Genomic DNA, 21,372 nt, shown 5'->3' on the forward strand with positions numbered 1-21,372 from the left:
TCTATCTACTCTGTGGGAGGAGGAAACGTCCTCTATCTATCTACTCTGTGGGAGGAGGAACTGTTCTCTATCTATCTACTTTGTGGGAGGAGGAACTGTCCTCTATCTATCTACTCTGTGGGAGGAGGAACTGTCCTCTATCTATCTACTCTGTGGGAGGAGGAACTGTTCTCTATCTACTCTGTGGGAGGAGGAACTGTCCTCTATCTATCCACTCTGTAGGAGGGATTCTGCTATATATCTACTCTGTGGGAGGGAGGAACTGTTCTCTACCTATCTACTCTGTGGGGGGAGGAACTGTTTTCTATATATCTACTCTGTGGGAGGAGGAACTGTTCTCTATCTATCTACTCTGTGGGAGGAGGAACTGTTCTCGATCTATCTACTCTGTAGGAGGAGTAACTGTCCTCTATCTATCTACTCTGTAGGAGGGAGGAACTGTCCTCTATCTACTCTGTAGGAGGAGGAACTGTCCTCTATCTACTCTGTAGGAGGAGGAACTGTCCTCTATCTATCTACTCGGTAGGAGGGAGGAACTATTCTCCATCTACTCTGTAGGAGGAGGAACTGTCCTCTATCTACTCTGTAGGAGGAGGAATTGTCCTCTATCTATCTACTCTATAGGAGGAGGAACGGTCCTCTATCTATCTACTCTGTAGGAGGGAGGAACTGTCCTCTATCTACTCTGTAGGAGGAGGAACTGTCCTCTATCTATCTACTCTGTAGGAGGGAGGAACTGTCCTCTATCTACTCTGTAGGAGGAGGAACTGTCCTCTATCTACTCTGTAGGAGGAGGAACTGTCCTCTATCTACTCTGTAGGAGGAGTAACTGTCCTCTATCTATCTACTCTATAGGAGGAGGAACTGTCCGCTATCTATCTACTCTATAGGAGGAGGAACTGTCCGCTATCTATCTACTCTATAGGAGGAGGAATTGTCCTCTATCTATCTACTCTGTAGAAGGGCGGAACTGTCCTGTATCTATCTACTCCATAGGAGGAGGAACTGTCCTCTATCTACTCTGTAGAAGGGGGAACTGTCCTCTATCTATCTACTCTATAGGAGGAGGAACTGTCCTCTATCTACTCTGTAGAAGGAGGAACTGTCCTCTATATATCTACTCTGTAGGATGAGGAACTGTCCTCTATCTACTCTGTAGGAGGGAGGAACTGTCCTCTATCTACTCTGTAGGGGGAGGAACTGTCCTCTATCTACTCTGTATGAGGGAGGAACTGTCCTCTATCTATCTACTCTAAAGGAGGAGGAACTGTCCTCTATCTATCTACTCTGTAGAAGGAGGAACTGTCCTCTATCTACTCTGTATGAGGGAGGAACTGTCCTCTATCTACCTACTCTAAAGGAGGAGGAACTGTCCTCTATCTATCTACTCGGTAGGAGGGAGGAACTATTCTCCATCTACTCTGTAGGAGGAGGAACTGTCCTCTATCTACTCTGTAGGAGGAGGAATTGTCCTCTATCTATCTACTCTATAGGAGGAGGAACGGTCCTCTATCTATCTACTCTGTAGGAGGGAGGAACTGTCCTCTATCTACTCTGTAGGAGGAGGAACTGTCCTCTATCTATCTACTCTGTAGGAGGGAGGAACTGTCCTCTATCTACTCTGTAGGAGGAGGAACTGTCCTCTATCTACTCTGTAGGAGGAGGAACTGTCCTCTATCTACTCTGTAGGAGGAGTAACTGTCCTCTATCTATCTACTCTATGGAGGAGGAACTGTCCGCTATCTATCTACTCTATAGGAGGAGGAACTGTCCGCTATCTATCTACTCTATAGGAGGAGGAATTGTCCTCTATCTATCTACTCTGTAGAAGGGCGGAACTGTCCTGTATCTATCTACTCCATAGGAGGAGGAACTGTCCTCTATCTACTCTGTAGAAGGGGGAACTGTCCTCTATCTATCTACTCTATAGGAGGAGGAACTGTCCTCTATCTACTCTGTAGAAGGAGGAACTGTCCTCTATATATCTACTCTGTAGGATGAGGAACTGTCCTCTATCTACTCTGTAGGAGGGAGGAACTGTCCTATATCTACTCTGTAGGGGGAGGAACTGTCCTCTATCTACTCTGTAGGAGGAGGAACTGTCCTCTATCTACTCTGTATGAGGGAGGAACTGTCCTCTATCTATCTACTCTAAAGGAGGAGGAACTGTCCTCTATCTATCTACTCTGTAGAAGGAGGAACTGTCCTCTATCTACTCTGTATGAGGGAGGAACTGTCCTCTATCTACCTACTCTAAAGGAGGAGGAACTGTCCTCTATCTACTCTGTAGAAGGAGGAACTGTCCTCTATCTACTCTATAGGAGGAGGAATTGTCCTCTATCTATCTACTCTGTAGAGGAGGAACTGTCCTCTATCTATATACTCTGTAGGAGGGTGGAACTGTCCTCTATATACTCTGTAGGAATAGGAACTGTCCTCTATCTATCTACTCTAAAGGAGGAGGAACTGTCCTCTATCAACTCTATATGAGGAGGAACTGTCCTCTATCTACTCTGTAGAAGGAGGAACTGTCCTCTATATATCTACTCTGTAGGAGGGAGGACATCTCCTCCTGCTGTGGTGGGAATCGTTATATCTATCTCCTGCTGTGGGATAAACTCAAGTCTCTCCTATCCATCAACTGCCTCTCATAGCCTCTTCTACTCTTCTATGAACTCTTCTGTCAGTCAGCCTTCTCTCCCACTCCTGTGAGACTAACTCTCCTCGCTGTCATTTGGCTGTCCCATAGCCTCTCACACTCCTCCCACTAGTGTAGTTACACTATAACTTAGGAGGAACTGTCGTATGTATCCACTATTGTGGGACAGGAACTGTCTTATGTATCCACTACCGTAGGAGTAATGAGTCTCCTAGCTATCGACTGCCTCTCAAAACCCTTCACACTCCTCCTCCATCTAGTACCGCTATAGCAATTAGGAAGTAGTCTCCTAGCTATCAGCTGTCCCCCCCTTCTATGGGAAGACCTGTCTTATGCTACTGTGGGAGGACCTGCAATATTTATATTCAACTGTGGGAGGACCTGTCATATCTATATGCTACTGTGAGAGGGGCTAGTTTGATGAGAGAGGGGCTGACACCAACGCTTAGCTTTATCAACTGTACACAGCTTGACTCTGCCTCACAAAGCCAATCTGCCCTGAGCCAAATAACAAGCCCCATACCTCCATATTACTGCTCCATCTAGTACCTCCATACTAATGCTCCATCTAGTACCTCCATACTACTGCTCCATCTAGTACCTCCATACTACTGCTCCATCTAGTACCTCCATACTATTGCTCCATCTAGTACCTCCATAATACTGCTCCATCTAGTACCTCCATACTACTGCTCCATCTAGTACCTCCATACTACTGCTCCATCTAGTACCTCTATACTACTGCTCCATCTAGTACCTCCATACTACTGCTCCATCTAGTATCTCCATACTACTGCTCCATCTAGTACCTCTATATTACTGCTCCATCTAGTACCTCCATACTACTGCTCCATCTAGTACCTCCATACTACTGCTCCATCTAGTACCTCTATATTACTGCTCCATCTAGTACCTCTATATTACTGCTCCATCTAGTACCTCCATAATACTGCTCCATCTAGTACCTCCATACTACTGCTCCATCTAGTACCTCCATACTACTGCTCCATCTAGTACCTCCATAATACTGCTCCATCTAGTACCTCCATAATACTGCTCCATCTAGTACCTCCATACTACTGCTCCATCTAGTACCTCCATACTACTGCTCCATCTAGTACCTCCATACTACTGCTCCATCTAGTACCTCCATAATACTGCTCCATCTAGTACCTCCATAATACTGCTCCATCTAGTACCTCCATATTACTCTGCTCCATCTAGTACCTCCATACTACTGCTCCATCTAGTACCTCCATACTACTGCTCCATCTAGTACCTCCATAATACTGCTCCATCTAGTACCTCCATAATACTGCTCCATCTAGTACCTCCATACTACTGCTCCATCTAGTACGTCCATACTACTGCTCCATCTAGTACCTCCATAATACTGCTCCATCTAGTACCTCCATAATACTGCTCCATCTAGTACCTCCATAATAGTGCTCCATCTAGTACCTCCATAATACTGCTCCATCTAGTACCTCCATAATACTGCTCCATCTAGTACCTCCATACTACTGCTCCATCTAGTACCTCTATACTACTGCTCCATCTAGTACCTCCATACTACTGCTCCATCTAGTACCTCCATTCTACTGCTCCATCTAGTACCTCCATAATACTGCTCCATCTAGTACCTCCATAATACTGCTCCATCTAGTACCTCCATAATACTGCTCCATCTAGTACCTCCATACTACTGCTCCATCTAGTACCTCCATAATACTGCTCCATCTAGTACCGCCATACTACTGCTCCATCTAGTACCGCCATACTACTGCTCCATCTAGTACCGCCATACTACTGCTCCATCTAGTACCGCCATACTACTGCTCCATCTAGTACCTCCATACTAATGCTCCATCTAGTACCTCCATACTACTGCTCCGTCTAGTACCTCCATACTACTGCTCCATCTAGTACCTCCATACTACTGCTCCATCTAGTACCTCCATACTACTGCTCCATCTAGTACCTCCATACTACTGCTCCATCTAGTACCTCCATACTACTGCTCCATCTAGTACCTCCATACTACTGCTCCATCTAGTACCTCTATACTACTGCTCCATCTAGTACCTCCATACTACTGCTCCGTCTAGTACCTCCATACTACTGCTCCATCTAGTACCTCCATACTACTGCTCCATCTAGTACCTCCATACTACTCCTCCGTCTAGTACCTCCATACTACTGCTCCATCTAGTACCTCCATACTACTGCTCCATCTAGTACCTCCATATTACTGCTCCATCTAGTACCGCCATACTACTGCTCCGTCTAGTACCTCCATACTACTGCTCCATCTAGTACCTCCATACTACTGCTCCATCTAGTACCTCCATACTACTGCTCCATCTAGTACCTCCATACTACTGCTCCATCTAGTACCTCCATACTACTGCTCCATCTAGTACCGCCATACTACTGCTCCGTCTAGTACCTCCATACTACTGCTCCATCTAGTACCTCTATACTACTGCTCCATCTAGTACCTCCATACTACTGCTCCATCTAGTACCTCCATACTACTGCTCCATCTAGTACCTCCATAATACTGCTCCATCTAGTACCTCCATACTACTGCTCCATCTAGTACATCTATACTACTGCTCCATCTAGTACCCCCATAACACTGCTCCATCTAGTACCTCCATACTACTGCTCCATCTAGTACCTCTATACTACTGCTCCATCTAGTACCTCTATACTACTGCTCCGTCTAGTACCTCCATACTACTGCTCCATCTAGTACCTCCATATTACTGCTCCATCTAGTACCTCCATACTACTGCTCCATCTAGTACCTCCATAATACTGCTCCATCTAGTACCTCCATACTACTGCTCCATCTAGTACCTCCATAATACTGCTCCATCTAGTACCTCCATACTACTGCTCCATCTAGTACCTCTATACTACTGCTCCATCTAGTACCTCCATACTACTGCTCCATCTAGTACCTCCATACTACTGCTCCATCTAGTACCTCCATACTACTGCTCCATCTAGTACCTCCATACTACTGCTCCATCTAGTACCTCTATACTACTGCTCCATCTAGTACCTCTATACTACTGCTCCATCTAGTACCTCTATACTACTGCTCCATCTAGTACCTCCATACTACTGCTCCATCTAGTACCTCCATACTACTGCTCCATCTAGTACCTCTATACTACTGCTCCATCTAGTACCTCCATACTACTGCTCCATCTAGTACCTCCATACTACTGCTCCATCTAGTACCTCCATAATACTGCTCCATCTAGTACCTCCATACTACTGCTCCATCTAGTACCTCTATACTACTGCTCCATCTAGTACCTCCATAACACTGCTCCATCTAGTACCTCCATACTACTGCTCCATCTAGTACCTCCATAATACTGCTCCATCTAGTACCTCCATACTACTGCTCCATCTAGTACCTCTATACTACTGCTCCATCTAGTGCCTCCATACTACTGCTCCATCTAGTACCTCCATAATACTGCTCCATCTAGTACCTCCATAATACTGCTCCGTCTAGTACCGCCATACTAATTACCTTGAAGGATGAGGAATGCAATACGTGGACACTATTGTTGTTAGTTCTGTGATGAAGGGAAAGTGCTACCTACAGTACACTTTAAAACTTAGTTGTGATTGCAGTAAGTGGTTTTTCAGGGTTCATGACAGACAGTGGCTCTCTGATTCATTTTGTAGTCGCCATTTTGTTGTCCAATAGGTTGGGCTATGTTGGTCAGTCAATCACCTCATATTGTACTGAGATGAGATTACCTTCCAGACCCCAAGATGGATCTACAGAATACTTGCTTTAATATATAATGTATGGGACAATTCAAATGTATAATTACCCCATTATCTATTCCATACCATCCAGCTGAGCTGACATATATATTGATGTAGTTAGTGACTTAATAAGTGGTTTTCCTGGTACAGACTCCCTGTTGTTCCCTGTAGTTCAGACTCCCTGTGATTACCTGTAGTTCAGACTCCCTGTATTTCAGACTCCCTGTGATTACCTGTAGTTCAGACTCCCTGTATTTCAGACTCCCTGTGATTACCTGTAGTTCAGACTCCCTGTAGTTCAGACTCCCTGTGATTACCTGTAGTTCAGACTCCCTGTAGTTCAGACTCCCTGTGATTCCCTGTAGTCCAGACTCCCTGTAGTTCAGACTCCCTGTGATTCCCTGTAGTCCAGACTCCCTGTAGTTCAGACTCCCTGTGATTCCCTGTAGTCCAGACTCCCTGTAGTTCAGACTCCCTGTGATTACCTGTAGTTCAGACTCCCTGTAGTTCAGACTCCCTGTGATTACCTGTAGTTCAGACTCCCTGTGATTCCCTGTAGTCCAGACTCCCTGTAGTTCAGACTCCCTGTGGTTCCCTGTAGTTCAGACTCCCAGGTCTACTGGTCCAGGCTTTAAATAAATCACATTCATCTTACAATGTTCCCAGTTGGATTCTCCCACATCTCCACATCTCCACATCTCAACATCTCCACAGCTCCTCCCCACAGTGTATTCTGGTTAAGGTTAGAGAGAAGGCATCGGAGACTGAATCTGACATAAATCACATTATACGTTACTGTTATTCCCAGTTGGATTCTCCCACATCTCCACAGCTCATCCCCACAATGAATTCTGGTTAAGGTTAGAAACAAGGCATTGTAGGCTGAATCTGACATAAATCACATTATACGTTACTGTTATTCCCAGTTGGATTCTCCCACATCTCCACATCTCCTCCCCACAATGTATTCTGGTTAAGGTTAGAGAGAATGCATCGGAGGAGGATTTATCCAACAACTCCTCCCCACAATGTATTCCAGTTAAAGGGGCAATCTGGGATTGGTACATTCCCTTCTCCAGCGCCATCCCTGAACTGTTTACCAAAACAAGTGGCTGGGTGTGACCGCTTTGTTGTTTTTCGAATCCCAGATTGCCCCTTTACGGATAGAGGGGCAGAGTCTGAACGACATCTCTCCCCACAATGTACACTGCCTTCAGAAAGTATTCATACCCCTTGACTTATTATAACAATGTGTTGTAGTTGAGGTTAGAGGGGCAGAGTCTGATTGACATCTCTCCCCACAATGTATTCTATTCTTAAAAGTCAGGGAGAAGGCTGAGGCTCTCCCCACAATGTCTTCTAGTTCAGGTTAGCGAGGCAGCAGAGAGAGGTGCACAGCCACAAAGAGCAGGACCCCTAAGATCAGACATCCCCACAGCAGGGTTTGTCTGTCTAGGGTTGACAGGTAATGGTAGTGCAGCTCTAAGCTTTAGACACCCGCTGTGCAGAGCCAGAGGGCACATCTAGGTTAGGCTGTTATTTCCTCAGGTAGATAAGGCTCAGTGCCAGAGCTACCTATATTACTCTGGATAAGGCGAAGAGTCTTCGCTTGGGTGAGGATTATTTTACCTTTGCCCAAGTTAGGACTTGGGTTTGCTTCTGACCTTCTGCGACCATCTCTACCTCTACCTTGAGCCCCTGTCCTGTCCTTGAGACAGATACGTATTCTTCTTGACAGGTCCTAAATCTACAGTTAGCTCAGAGATGGACAGAATAAGAGAGAGATAGAAAGGAACATCCTTTAGTTCCCCCATACCGGTACCCCTGTGACAAGGAAGTGCAGTGAGTTTCTCACCAATATCCTGTATCTATAACAACAGATATGCGTGTGTGAGCTTGGTATAACAGATAGACTGCAGTACTGTATAGTATAGCATACTGCAGTACTGTATAGTATAACAGACTGCAGTACTGTATAGTATAACAGACTGCAGCACTGTATGGTATAACAGACTGCAGTACTGTGTCGTATAACAGACTGCAGTACTGTGTCGTATAACAGACTGCAGTACTGTGTCGTATAACATACTGCAGTACTGTATAGTATAACATACTGCAGTACTGTGTAGTATAACAGACTGCAGTACTGTATAGTATAACAGAATGCAGTACTGTATAGGGTAACAGACTGCAGTACTGTACAGTATAACATACTGCAGTACTTTATAGTATAACAGACTGCAGTACTGTGTCGTATAACAGACTGCAGTATTGTGTCAAAATAACATACTGCAGTACTGTGTCGTATAACAGACTGCAGTACTGTGTCGTTTAACAGACTGCAGTACTGTGTCGTATAACATACTGCAGTACTGTATAGTATAACATACTGCAGTACTGTGTAGTATAAAAAACTGCAGTACTGTATAGTATAACAGACTGCAGTACTGTATAGTATAACAGACTGCAGTACTGTACAGTATAACATACTGCAGTACTTTATAGTATAACAGACTGCAGTACTGTATAGTATAACAGACTGCAGTACTGTGTCATATAACAGACTGCAGTATTGTGTCAAAATAACATACTGCAGTACTGTATAGTATAACAGACTGCAATAATGTATAGCATAACATACTGCAGTAATGTATAGTATAACATACTGCAGTACTGTATACTATAACATACTGCAGTACTTTATAGTAGAACATACTGCAGTACTGTTTAGTATAACATACTGCAGTACTGTATAGTATAATAGACTGCAGTACTGTGTCGTATTATAGACTGCAGTACTGTATAGTATAACAGACTGCAGTACTGTGTCGTATAATAGACTGCAGTACTGTATAGTATAATAGACTGCAGTACTGTATAGTTTAATAGACTGCAGTACTGTATAGTTTAATAGACTGCAGTACTGTATAGTATAATAGACTGCAGTACTGTATAGTATAACATACTGCAGTACTTTATAGTATAACAGACTGCAGTACTGTACAGTATAACATACTGCAGTACTTTATAGTATAACATGCTGCAGTACTGTATAGTATAACATACTGTAGTACTGTGTAGTATAACAGACTGCAGTACTGTATAGTATAACAGACTGCAGTACTGTATAGTATAACAGACTGCAGTACTGTACAGTATAACATACTGCAGTACTGTATAGTATAACAGACTGCAGTACTGTGACGTATAACAGACTGCAGTATTGTGTCAAAATAACATACTGCAGTACTGTATAGTATAACAGACTGCAATACTGTATAGCATAACATACTGCAGTAATGTATAGTATAACATACTGCAGTACTGTATACTATACCATACTGCAGTACTCTGTAGTATAACAGACTGCAGTACTGTTTAGTATAACAGACTGCAGTACTGTATAGTATAATAGACTGCAGTACTGTGTCGTATAATAGACTGCAGTACTGTTTATTTTTTATTTTATTTTATTTAACCATTATTTAACCAGGTAAACCAGTAGAGAACAAGTTCTCATTTACAACTGTGACCTGGCCAAGATAAAGCAAAGCAGTGCGATAAAAAACAACAACACAGAGTTACATATGGGGTAAACAAAATATAAAGTCTAAAATACAGTACTGTATGTGTCGTATTATAGACTGTAGTACTGTATAGTATAACAGACTGCAATACTGTATAGGATAATAGACAGCAGTACTGTATAGTGTAATAAACTGCAGTACTGTGTCATATTATAGACTGAAGTACTGTATAGTATAATAGACTGCAGTACTGTGTCGTATAATAGACTGCAGTACTGTATAGTATAATAGACAGCAGTACTGTATAGTTTAATAGACTGCAGTACTGTATAGTATAACAGACTGCAATACTGTATAGTATAACAGACTGCAGTACTGTATAGTATAGCAGACTGCAGTACTCTGTCATATAATAGACTGCAGTACTCTCTAGTATAACAGACAGCAGTACTGTATAGTTTAATAGACTGCAGTACTTTATAGTATAACAGACTGCAGTACTGTGTCATATAATAGACTGCAGTACTGTGTCTTATAATAGACTGCAGTACTTTCTAGTTTAACAGACTGTTGATCAATTTGAAGAAAGACGTTCAACAGCAGGTTCAAACTGAGTGTAAAACATTGTGGTTGTGGATGTTGTTTCAAAGCCTAACACCACGAAATAGTGATGATTAATTCAAAACACCCATATGCATATTAGAGCTTATGCATATCCCCCCCCAAAAAAAATCTGAATTAAAATAATGATTGTGCCGTTACATATTACATAGCCTACTGCATATTATGCATGGCAGAAAAACATAAAACAAAACTGATTTAAGATGTCTTTGGTACATAATTGTTCTAGCCTATACTCCACAGTTAAACACAATTTGAGTAATTGCCTTTGAGTGTGGACTGTATTATTATGCATACTGGATGAACTGGCTACCTTTATGATACGCTGCTCCAAATGTCTGGGAGAAAACGTAGAGCCCTAGGCGATGCCGTTGGTTCGTTGATTGTGCAAGGCGGCTTACAGGTAGCCTATGATTACAGTGAATTTGTATTTGATTTTGAATAGCCTAGTAATATGGAATTGTTTATATTTTCATGTTAATTGAGTGACACGTTACCTTTAGCTATTCAGAATATCTCATCACCATGCGTTTCCATCTTCTCCTCCTCTCTCCTTTATTCCTTTCTCGAGCGCGCAGACGGGCTGTCAACTGTTTAGTGAAATATGCTTTGTTTGCGAAAACATTACTATCGATGTTCCTGAACAGATTTCACTTGGTTTCCCTAATTAAGCACTGGGTAGCTGCAGGAACAAGGGTGGAGAGCCCATGGCATACAGTTTGGGCGGAATATCACCTGTCGCGCAGCGAGAGCATCATCCTCAAACAGTGGTTGATGTGTGGAGTGAAATAAGTGTTCCTATATTGATTTCTCAGATGCTCATATTGAGCAAAGCTCTGCTATAAAACCGAAGTAGCCTACCATGCATCATTTGAAAAACGGACCAGCGGGAAAGCGCGCGGCCTCCATTCAATATTGGAGTGCATAGATGACGTCTTTTTCCCCTTGCCCCTGTTCCTGTTCATTTAATAATGGGCCATTCTAAATCTAAACTAATTTTACATATTAGTAAAGACCAGATTAAATTGAGAATGGTCTGATGGTGAAAATATGATCGCTTGAGAGAACAGCTGTGCAGCCTGAGGCAAGGAACAGAGCGCAAGCTTTTTCAAATCATCAGTATCCTGTAGTCGCATCATGCAGCCCATATATGTTTTGATTTCTAAGACATTCTAAGGTTTGTATCATTCACAACTAAAGTTGCCAAATAACTCTAAATCTAGCTGCTAGGACCTGTTTCAAATGATCACTTTTACGCTCAACATAGCCACTTCATATGTGCACTCGCTCCTGAATGGGAAAAATATCCTTTCTCTTTTATTCAGCTAAGTTCATTTATATCCTTCTCACTATAAAATCATAAAATATAAAATAATGGCACTTATATGCATATCTTGTCAGCTAAATGAACTAGCCTACAGCCTATGGCATGGAGCATAGCCAGATAACATACAGTAAGTAGGCCAACTCATATTCTGTTCTTCGGAAATACATTTTCTTCATATCGTAATGTCTCTTTAGACCTGCCTAAAATAAATAACGGATTTATTGTGGTGTTGTGTATTACATTGATTTATTAGACTTTTCTAAATGCAGATGTTCCAAAGGTCTGCATCAGAGGCTTGTATGCATGGAGGCCAGGAGATGCTAAACGTGTTTATGTTAATTCATGGTAATTACCGTGAGACCGGCAGTCTTTTGCATGACAATAACCGGCTGACAAATGTTCATGACCTCCACAACCCTAACTACAGTACTGTGTAGTATAACAGACTGCAGTACTCTGTAGTATAACAGACTGCAGTACTCTGTAGTATAACAGACTGCAGTACTCTGTAGTATAACCGACTGCAGTACTCTGTAGTATAACAGACTGCAGTACTCTGTAGTATAACAGACTGCAGTACTCTGTAGTATTACAGACTGCAGTACTCTGTAGTATAACAGACTGCAGTACTCTGTAGTATAACCGACTGCAGTACTCTGTAGTATAACATACTGCAGTACTCTGTAGTATAACAGACTGCAGTACTCTGTAGTATAACAGACTGCAGTACTGTATCATTAAGACTGCTCATTAAGACCTAACTCTGTAATGATTAATTATCTCTGTCAGTTTATGGTAAGTAACACTTTCTACTGGCCCATCATTTATTCATCTTCATCTCAAGCCTCAGCTAGGCCTCTCAACATGCATTATTCATAATAGACACAATTAGCTGAGGGAACAAACTAACCGCAGCACAGGAGTGTGTGTGCGTGTGTGTGTGTGTGTGTGTGTCCTTGCAAGCGTGTGTGTGTGTGCTTTTCAGCACAACACCATCATACACACACACGCACACACACGCACACCACACACACGCACACACACACACACACACACACACACACACACACACACACACACACACACACACACACACGCACACCACACACACGCACACACACGCACACCACACACACGCCACACACACACACACACACACACACACACACACACACACACACACACACTCACGCACACATTACAGCATCAGAGAGTAGTTTGAGCACCACAGGACACCTCACTGTACTATTACAATTACCGCACCTCATCCTCTCACGCTTTATTTCACATGCTTTACTAGCCTGTTCAACCTCTCTTTCGTAACGTCTGAGATCCCCAGAGATTGGAAAGCTGCCGCGGTCATCCCCCTCTTCGAAGGGGGTGACACTCTAGATCCAAACCGTTACAGACCTATATCCATCCTGCCCTGCCTTTCGAAAGTTTTTGAAAGCCAAGTTTAACAAACAGATCACAGACCATTTCGAATCCCACTGTACCTGCTCCGCTATGCAATCCGGTTTCCGAGCTGGTCATGGGTGCACTTCAGCCACGCTCAAGGTCCTAAACGATATTATAACCGCGATCGATAATAGACAGTACTCTGCAGCCGTCTTCATCGACCTGGCCAAGGCTTTCGACTCTGTCAACCACCGCATTTATTGGCAGACTAAATAGCCTTGGTTTCTCAAATGACTGCCTCGCCTGGTTCACCAACCACTTCTCAGATAGAGTTAAATGTGTCAAATCGGAGGGCCTGTTGTCTGGACCTATTGCAGTCTCTATGGGGGTGCCACAGGGTTCAATTCTCGGGCCGACTCTTTTCTCTGTGTATATCAATGATGTCGCTCTTGCTGCTGGTGACTCTCAGATCCAGCTCTACGCAGACGGCACCATTTTGTATACATCTGGCCCTTCATTGGACACTGTGTTAACAAACCTCCAAACGAGCTTCACTGCCATACAGCACTCCTTCCGTAGCCTCCAACTGCTCCTAAACACTAGTAAAACTAAATGCATGCTCTTCAATCGAACGCTGCTGGCACCCGCCCACCCGACTAGAATCACTACTCTCGGCAGGTCTGACCTAGAGTATGTGGACAACTACAAATATCTAGGTGTCTGGTTAGACTGTAAACTATCCTTCCAGACTCACATTAAGCATCTCCAATCCAAAGTTACATCTAGAATCGGCTTCCTATTTCAAACAAAGCCTCCTTCACTCATGCTGCCAAACATGCCCTCGTTAAACTGACTATCCTACCGATCCTTGATTTCGGCGATGTAATTTACAAAATAGCCTCCAACACTCTACTCAGCAAATTGGATGTAGTCTATCACAGTGCCATCCGTTTTGTCACCAAAGCCCCATATACTACCCACCACTGTGACCTGTACACTCTTGTTGGCTGGTCCTGACTACATATTCGTCGCCAAACCCACTGGCTCCAGGTCATCTATAAATCACTGCTAGGCAAATCCCCGCCTTATCTTAGCTCATTGGTCACCATAGCAACACCCACCCGTAGTCTGCGCTCCAGCAGGTATATCTCACTGGTCATCCCCAAAGCCAACACCTCCTTTGGCCGCCATTCCTTCCTGTTCTCTGCTGCCAATGACTGGAACGAACTGCAAAAATCTATGAAGCTGGAGACTCTTATCTCCCTCACTAACTTTAAGCATCAGTTGTCAGAGCACCTTACCGATCACTGCACCTGTACACAGCCCATCTGAAATTAGCCCACCCAATTACCTCATCCCCATATTGTTATTTATTTTGCTCATTTGCATCATCTCTTGCACATCTATCATTCCAGTGGTAATACTAAATTGTAATTATTTTGCACTATGGCCTATTTATTGCCTTACCTCCATAACTTGCTACATTTGCACACACTGTATATATATTTTCTGTTGTATTTTTGACTATGTTTTGTTTTACCCCATATGTAATTCTGTGTTGTTGTTTTTTATCGCACTGCTTTGCTTTATCTTGGCCAGGTCGCAATTGAAAATGAGAACTTGTTCTCAACTGGCCTAACCTGGTTAAATAAAGGTGAAATAAATAAATATAAAAAACATGCTTTACTTCACATGAAATTAAAGTAAATACGGTGACTTTGTTCTGTTTTTCTTTCCCTGTACATACAGGCAAGTGTTTCTGTTGTGTCACACTGAGAGGAAGTAGAGGCGACTGACTGCCGTGAGAGCCAGTCATGATAGAGAGACAGGCTAAAAAAAGGAAAAGAGACAGAGAGAGAGAGAGACAGACAAAGAGACAGAGAGAGAGAGAGAGAGAGAGAGAGAGAGAGAGAGAGAGAGAGAGAGAGAGAGAGAGAGAGAGAGAGAGAGAGAGAGAGAGAGAGAGAGAGAGAGAGAGAGAGAGAGAGAGAGAGAGAGAGAGAGCGAGAGAGAGCGAGAGAGAGAGAGAGAGAGAGAGAGAGAGAGAGAGAAAAGCGCGAGAGAGAGCGAGAGAGAGAGAGAGAGAGAGAGAGAGAGCGAGAGAGAGAGAGAGAGAGAGAGAGAGAGAGAGAGAGAGAGAGAGAGAGAGAGAGAGAGAGAGAGAGAGAGAGAGCGAGAGAGAGAGTCGGTATTAATTAACTGGCTGTAATTAAACTCAATGAGGATAGTTTCCTGTTCCACTTTACAAGACAGATGAGCTGAGAGCTCCCAGTCAGCATCCAGCCATTGTATTGTTTGTATATCGTTGTATTTTAAATTAGTGTATCAGTGTTTTGTTACATGCTGTGTTTATCTGCTGCTGAGTGTCTACAAGATACAAGAGAGGAGAGGAGAGAGAGAGGAGGGAGAGGATGGAGAGGAGAGGAAAGGAGAGAGAGGAGAGAGAGGAGAGGAGACGAGACGAGAGGAGAGAGATGAGGAGAGAGGAGAGAGAGGAGAGGGGAGACAGGAGAGGAGAGAGAGGATAGGAGAGAGGAAAGGAGAGGAGAGAGAGGAAAGAGGAGAGAGAGAAGAGGAGAGGAGAGAGAGGAGAGGAGAGGAGAGGACAGGAGAAGAGAGGAGAGAGAGGAGAGGAGAGGAGAGAGGAGGGAGAGGAGGAGAGGAGGGAGAGGAGAGAGAGGAGAGGGAGAGAGAGAGGAGAGAGGAGAGAGAGGAGAGAGAGGAGGAGAGGAGAGGAGAGAGAGGAGGAAGGAGAGGGAGAGGAGAGAGAGAGAGGAGAGGAGAGGAGAGAGGGAGAGGAGAGGGAGAGAGGAGAGGAGAGAGAGGGAGAGGAGAGGAGAGGGAGAGGAGAGGAGAGGGAGAGGAGAGAGAGGAGAGGAGAGGAGAGGAGAGGGGAGAGGAGAGAGAGAGAGAGGAGAGGAGAGGAGAGGAGAGGAGAGGAGAGAGAGGAGAGGAGAGGAGAGGAGAGGAGAGGAGGAGAGGGAGGAGAGGGGAGGAGAGGAGGGAGAGGAGAGGAAAGAGAGGAGAGAGAGGAGAGGAGAGGAGAGAGGAGAGAGAGGAGAGAGAGGAGAGGAGAGGAGAGAGAGGAGAGGGAGAGAGAGGAGAGGAGAGAGAGGAGAGGAAAGGAGAGAGGAAAGAGAGGAGAGAGAGGAAAGAGATGAGAGAGAGGAGAGAGGAAAGAGAGGAGAGAGAGAAGAAGAGAGGAGAGAGAGAGGAGTGAGAGGAGCGGAGAGGAGCGGAGAGGAGAGGAGAGGAGAGGAGAGGGAGGAGAGAGAGGAGAGGAGAGGAGAGAGAGGAGAGGAGAGGAGAGGAGGAGAGGAGAGGAGGAGAGGAAGAGAGAGGAGAGAGAGAGAGGAGAGGAGAGGAGAGGAGAGGAGAGGAGAGAGAGGAGAGGAGAGGAGAGGAGAGGAGAGGAGAGGAGAGGAGAGGAGAGGAGAGGAGAGGAGAGGAGCAAGAGGAGACAAGACGAGAGGAGAGGAGAGAGGAGAGGAGAGAGAGTGGAATGAGAGGAGAGACAGGAGAGAGAGGAGAGAGAGGAGAGAGAGGAGAGGACAGAGAGGAGAGGAATGTCGGGCTGCTTTCTTACTAACTGCATAAAAGTTTATGATTATTTTGTTACAAACCAACTCTCTCTCCATATCTCTCTTTCCCCCTTCCCTCATTCTCTGTCCTCTTCTAGTTTGGGAGAACAGAGGTGATTGACAACACTCTAAACCCAGACTTTGTCAGGAAGTACATCCTGGACTACTTCTTTGAGGAGAAGCAGAATCTACGCTTTGACGTGTGAGTAGTTATTCTCTTTGATCTGGTCCTCCGAGGACTCACCAGGCAGACAGGTAGGGAGGGTGTGTTAGTTTTACATGTGATGTGCCCAACCAACCCTTCCTTTCCATCCTCCTATCTTTCTCTTGCTCTCTTTCTCTCTCTCCTCTCTCTCTCTTTCTCCTTAATCTCTCCCCTCCTTCTGCTCCTCCTACTCTCTCCTTCTCTCTCTCCCTTCTTGCCCTCTTTTCTCCCCTTCATTCACCACCTCTCCATCTCTCTCCTGTGTAATAAATCATTAATCAGTATTCTGCCCTGTCTTGATTGTCATGTGTTGTTGAGATTAGGAGGAAGTGAGACAGGTATAAAAGAATGATCAGTGTTTTAGCCTCACTCTCCTCACTGTCTGAAGTCCCAGCAGAGTCCCATAAGAATTACAGTCCTCCCTCCTCCTCCCTCCTCCTCCTCCTCCTCCTCCTCCTCCCCTCCCCTCTTCCTCCTCCTCCTCCTCCTCCTCCCCCTCCCCCCCCCCCCCCCCTCCTCACCCCCCCCTCCCCCCCCCCCCCCCCCCCTCCCCCTCCCTCCCCTCCCTCCCCCCCTCCTCCTCCTCCCTCCCTCCTCCTCCCTCCCCCCCCTCCTCCCTCCTCCTCCCTCCTCCCTCCTCCCTCCCTCCTCCCTCCTCCTCCCTCCTCTCCCTCCCTCCTCCCTCCTCCTCCTCCCTCCCTCCTCCCTCCTCCCTCCTCCTCCTCCCCCTCCCCTCCTCCCTCCTCCTCCCTCCTCCTCCCTCCTCCCACCTCCTCCATCCTACCTACTATATCCTCACTCTCTGCTCCCTCCCTCCTCCCTCCTCCCCCTCCTCCTCCTCTTCTGGAACAGCCCCTCTCGTCGTCTTGAAAGGCCCAATCAGAGTGCAGGGCAGAGGTGACACTTTATTAAGAGGCTTTGAGAATGGAGACAGAATCATTTCCTTACTCCCTTAACTCCCTCTGTACCTCACCTCAGCGCACCTCAACAAGGGGAAAGATATGTATAAGAACATAACTATAGTCTGTCTAACATTATCTTTTGCTTTCTACCGTGTAGAGACAAAGGTCCTAATGGACTTCAGTAGCTAGCTACATATCCACCGCCACAGACTCCCTCTGTACATATCCAGCCTCTGTAGCTCTGTAATTAGTCCTCTGTAGCTCTGTCATCAGACCTCTGTAGCTCTGTCATCAGTCTTCTGTAGCTCTGTCATCAGTCTTCTGTATCTCTGTCATCAGTCCTCTGTATCTCTGTCATCAGTCCTCTGTAGCTCTGTCATCAGTCTTCTGTATCTCTGTCATCAGTCCTCTGTTCTCTGTCATCAGTCTTCTGTAGCTCTGTCATCAGTCTTCTGTAGCTCTGTATTTAGTCCTCTGTAGCTCTGTATTTAGTCCTTTGTATCTCTGTCATCAGTCCTCTGTAGCTCTGTCATCAGTCTTCTGTAGCTCTGTCATCAGTCTTCTGTAGCTCTGTCATCAGTCCTCTGTATCTCTGTCATCAGTCTTCTGTATCTCTGTCATCAGTATTCTGTAGCTCTGTATGTAGTCCTCTGTAGCTATGTATTTAGTCCTTTGTAGCTCTGTCATCAGTCCTCTGTAGCTCTGTCATCAGTCTTCTGTAGCTCTGTCATCAGTCTTCTGTAGCTCTGTCATCAGTCCTCTGTAGCTCTGTCATCAGTCTTCTGTAGCTCTGTCATCAGTCCTCTGTAGCTCTGTCATCAGTATTCTGTAGCTCTGTCATCAGTCTTCTGTAGCTCTGTCATCAGTCTTCTGTAGCTTTGTCATCAGTCCTCTGTAGCTCTGTCATCAGTCTTCTGTAGCTTTGTCATCAGTCCTCTGTAGGTCTGTCATCAGTCTTCTGTAGCTCTGTCATCAGTCCTCTGTAGCTCTGTCATCAGTATTCTGTAGCTCTGTCATCAGTCTTCTGTAGCTCTGTCATCAGTCTTCTGTAGCTTTGTCATCAGTCCTCTGTAGCTCTGTCATCAGTCCTCTGTAGCTCTGTCATCAGTCCTCTGTATCTCTGTCATCAGTCTTCTGTAGCTCTGTCATCAGTCTTCTGTAGCTCTGTCATCAGTCTTCTGTAGCTTTGTCATCAGTCCTCTGTAGCTCTGTAGTTAGTCCTCAGTATCTTTGTAATTAGTCCTACTGTATGTAGCTCTGTAATTATTCCTCTGCTGAACGTCTCAGAGGATATACTGTGACTAAATAACTTCATTTGGGTCCTTTACGTATACAGTACCTCCTCAGGAATGGGGGGGATGAGGAGGGGTGGACTTTTAGCCAAAGTTTATCACCGGCAGCAGCTGCTAAGACATTTTTTTAAACGTTATTGTTTCTAAAGTGAATGGGTGAGTGACAGCAGCCTAGTCTTGGACAATAGTGAAAGGAAAATAGACTTTATTCATGAAGTGTATAAGGATTAAGTGAAAAAAATGGTTTTACCTGTTAAAAACATTTTCATTTCAATTTCAATTTAATATAAATTGACTTTTGGGTGGCTTTCTGTCTGTCCAATTGTCATTGTATCAGGAATGATATCAAGCCACTTTGGTTCTATTTGTTAATGTTCAAACGCCAGTCAGTTAAGCCACAAATAGTTTTCTCTCCGGCTCCTGTCAGCTCTTGCCACTTTAATGTGTGTTTCTTTCTGATTTCAGATATGATATCGATTCCAAAAGTCCAGATCTGGCAAAGCATGTAAGTGAAAAAGTTATCACTCTGTGCTCATGCCTTCTAGTTGCTTGATTTTTACTTTGCCATCTATCCTCTATGAATGGAAACTTTTGTTTTTAAAATGGGAACTTTTATTTCGAAATGCATCCCATTCCTTATTTTTGTTTTATGCTAATCAAAATCCATGTCATCCTAAAGCACACATATACTGTTTGATGGAAATAGTGAATAATAGTGCCTTATTTCCCAAAGTTTCACGATGTGGCCTTGCTGTCTGTCCATGCACCTTTTCATTTGTATAATAAAGATGACATATTACTTTAAGTATTGATATTGAGTAGCTTTCATAAAAATACATAGATTTGGTTCATACTCATGACTTAATGAAGCATTGTGATTTGTCACACCATTATCAAAGCTTGTCAAACCCATTTCCCTAACTTCTAGGCATGATGTATTGCACTCCAATGTTATTAGCAATGGACTCACAAGTAATGATGATGAGTGAATGCACAATGAGAATATATCTGCAGCCAATAGTTTGCAAAATACCAGAATATTCATCATTATTTCCACATTTGTCATGACTATATTTTATCATTTCGTGCTCCCTTTTGTACTACTTGCTCTCCTCTCACACACACACACAAAAAATGTTTCGCTCTCTATCTCTTTATTTCTCTACCACCCTCTTCTCTCCCTCTCTCCTGTTTTCTCTTGCCCTTGTTTTGATAACGGTGTTGTGTGGTTTGAGTCTTGTGCCTTCTGTTACATGATATGCTCTGTTATTGTTGTTGTCTATGCTGCTGCCTGGTGTACCCCTCCTCCTCCTCTTCCTCCTCCTCCTCCTCCTCTTCCTCCTTCTCCCTGGAAGCCCTCCGACATTGACGTACGTGTTTGACTCCTCTGACAAACTTTATGCTCATAACAATGCTTATAATAAAGCTTATAACACACTGTTTAACTCCGTCCTAACCACACCATCTGTCCTTGTTACCCCATCTCCCCCATCTCTCCCCCGTCTCCCCTGAACCCCCACTATCCTTCCTCTCCCTCCTTTCTCACCTGTCTCTCCCTGCTCCCCGTTTCCCCGTTAACACCCCCTTCTCCGTCACGCCTCCCTCCTCCGTCTCTCCCGCAACCCCCTGTCCCCCCCAGCAGGACTTCTTGGGGCAGGTGTTCTGTACTCTGGGAGAGATCGTAGGATCCCCCGCCAGTCGACTGGAGAAACCCCTGGGGTGAGTAGTGCTGCCCTTTATTGATTGGTTGATTGGTTGATTGGTTGATGATTGATTGGTTGATTGGTTGATTGGTTGAGGCTGTGTGGCCCTGGGGTAAGTATAATTGGTCTTAAACTGAGACTCTCGTTGCCACGAGCAGCAGGATGAACCGCAGAATTTGCAGATGAAGATGATGCAAGATGATGCACTCACAGAGTTTCACAGAGTATCACAGAGTATCACAGAGTTTCACAGAGTATCACAGAGTATCACAGAGTTTCATAGAGTATCACAGAGTTTCACAGAGTATCACAGAGTATCACAGAGTTTCACAGAGTATCACAGAGTATTTGCTCAT

At 44.5% G+C, this 21,372-nt stretch overlaps 1 protein-coding gene across 2 annotated transcripts in view; it reads left to right on the top strand.

Annotated features, from left to right (window-relative positions):
• The window catches only part of LOC121537348 (copine-5-like), a 199,091-nt gene that overhangs the window by 24,034 nt on the left and 153,685 nt on the right, over positions 1 to 21,372 (top strand). Inside the window, exons 4-7 of one of the 2 annotated variants that reach the window (XM_041845000.2) lie at positions 17,013 to 17,116; positions 19,779 to 19,818; positions 20,669 to 20,683; positions 20,956 to 21,032. In XM_041845000.2, the coding sequence (XP_041700934.1) occupies positions 17,013 to 17,116; positions 19,779 to 19,818; positions 20,669 to 20,683; positions 20,956 to 21,032 (236 nt within the window). Of the gene's footprint in view, positions 1 to 17,012; positions 17,117 to 19,778; positions 19,819 to 20,668; positions 20,684 to 20,952; positions 21,033 to 21,372 lie in introns of both variants that reach the window. The other variant, XM_041845001.2, reaches the window with a different exon arrangement.

The sequence above is a fragment of the Coregonus clupeaformis genome, chromosome 24 (assembly GCF_020615455.1).
Source record: "Coregonus clupeaformis isolate EN_2021a chromosome 24, ASM2061545v1, whole genome shotgun sequence".
Lineage (NCBI taxonomy): Eukaryota > Metazoa > Chordata > Actinopteri > Salmoniformes > Salmonidae > Coregonus > Coregonus clupeaformis.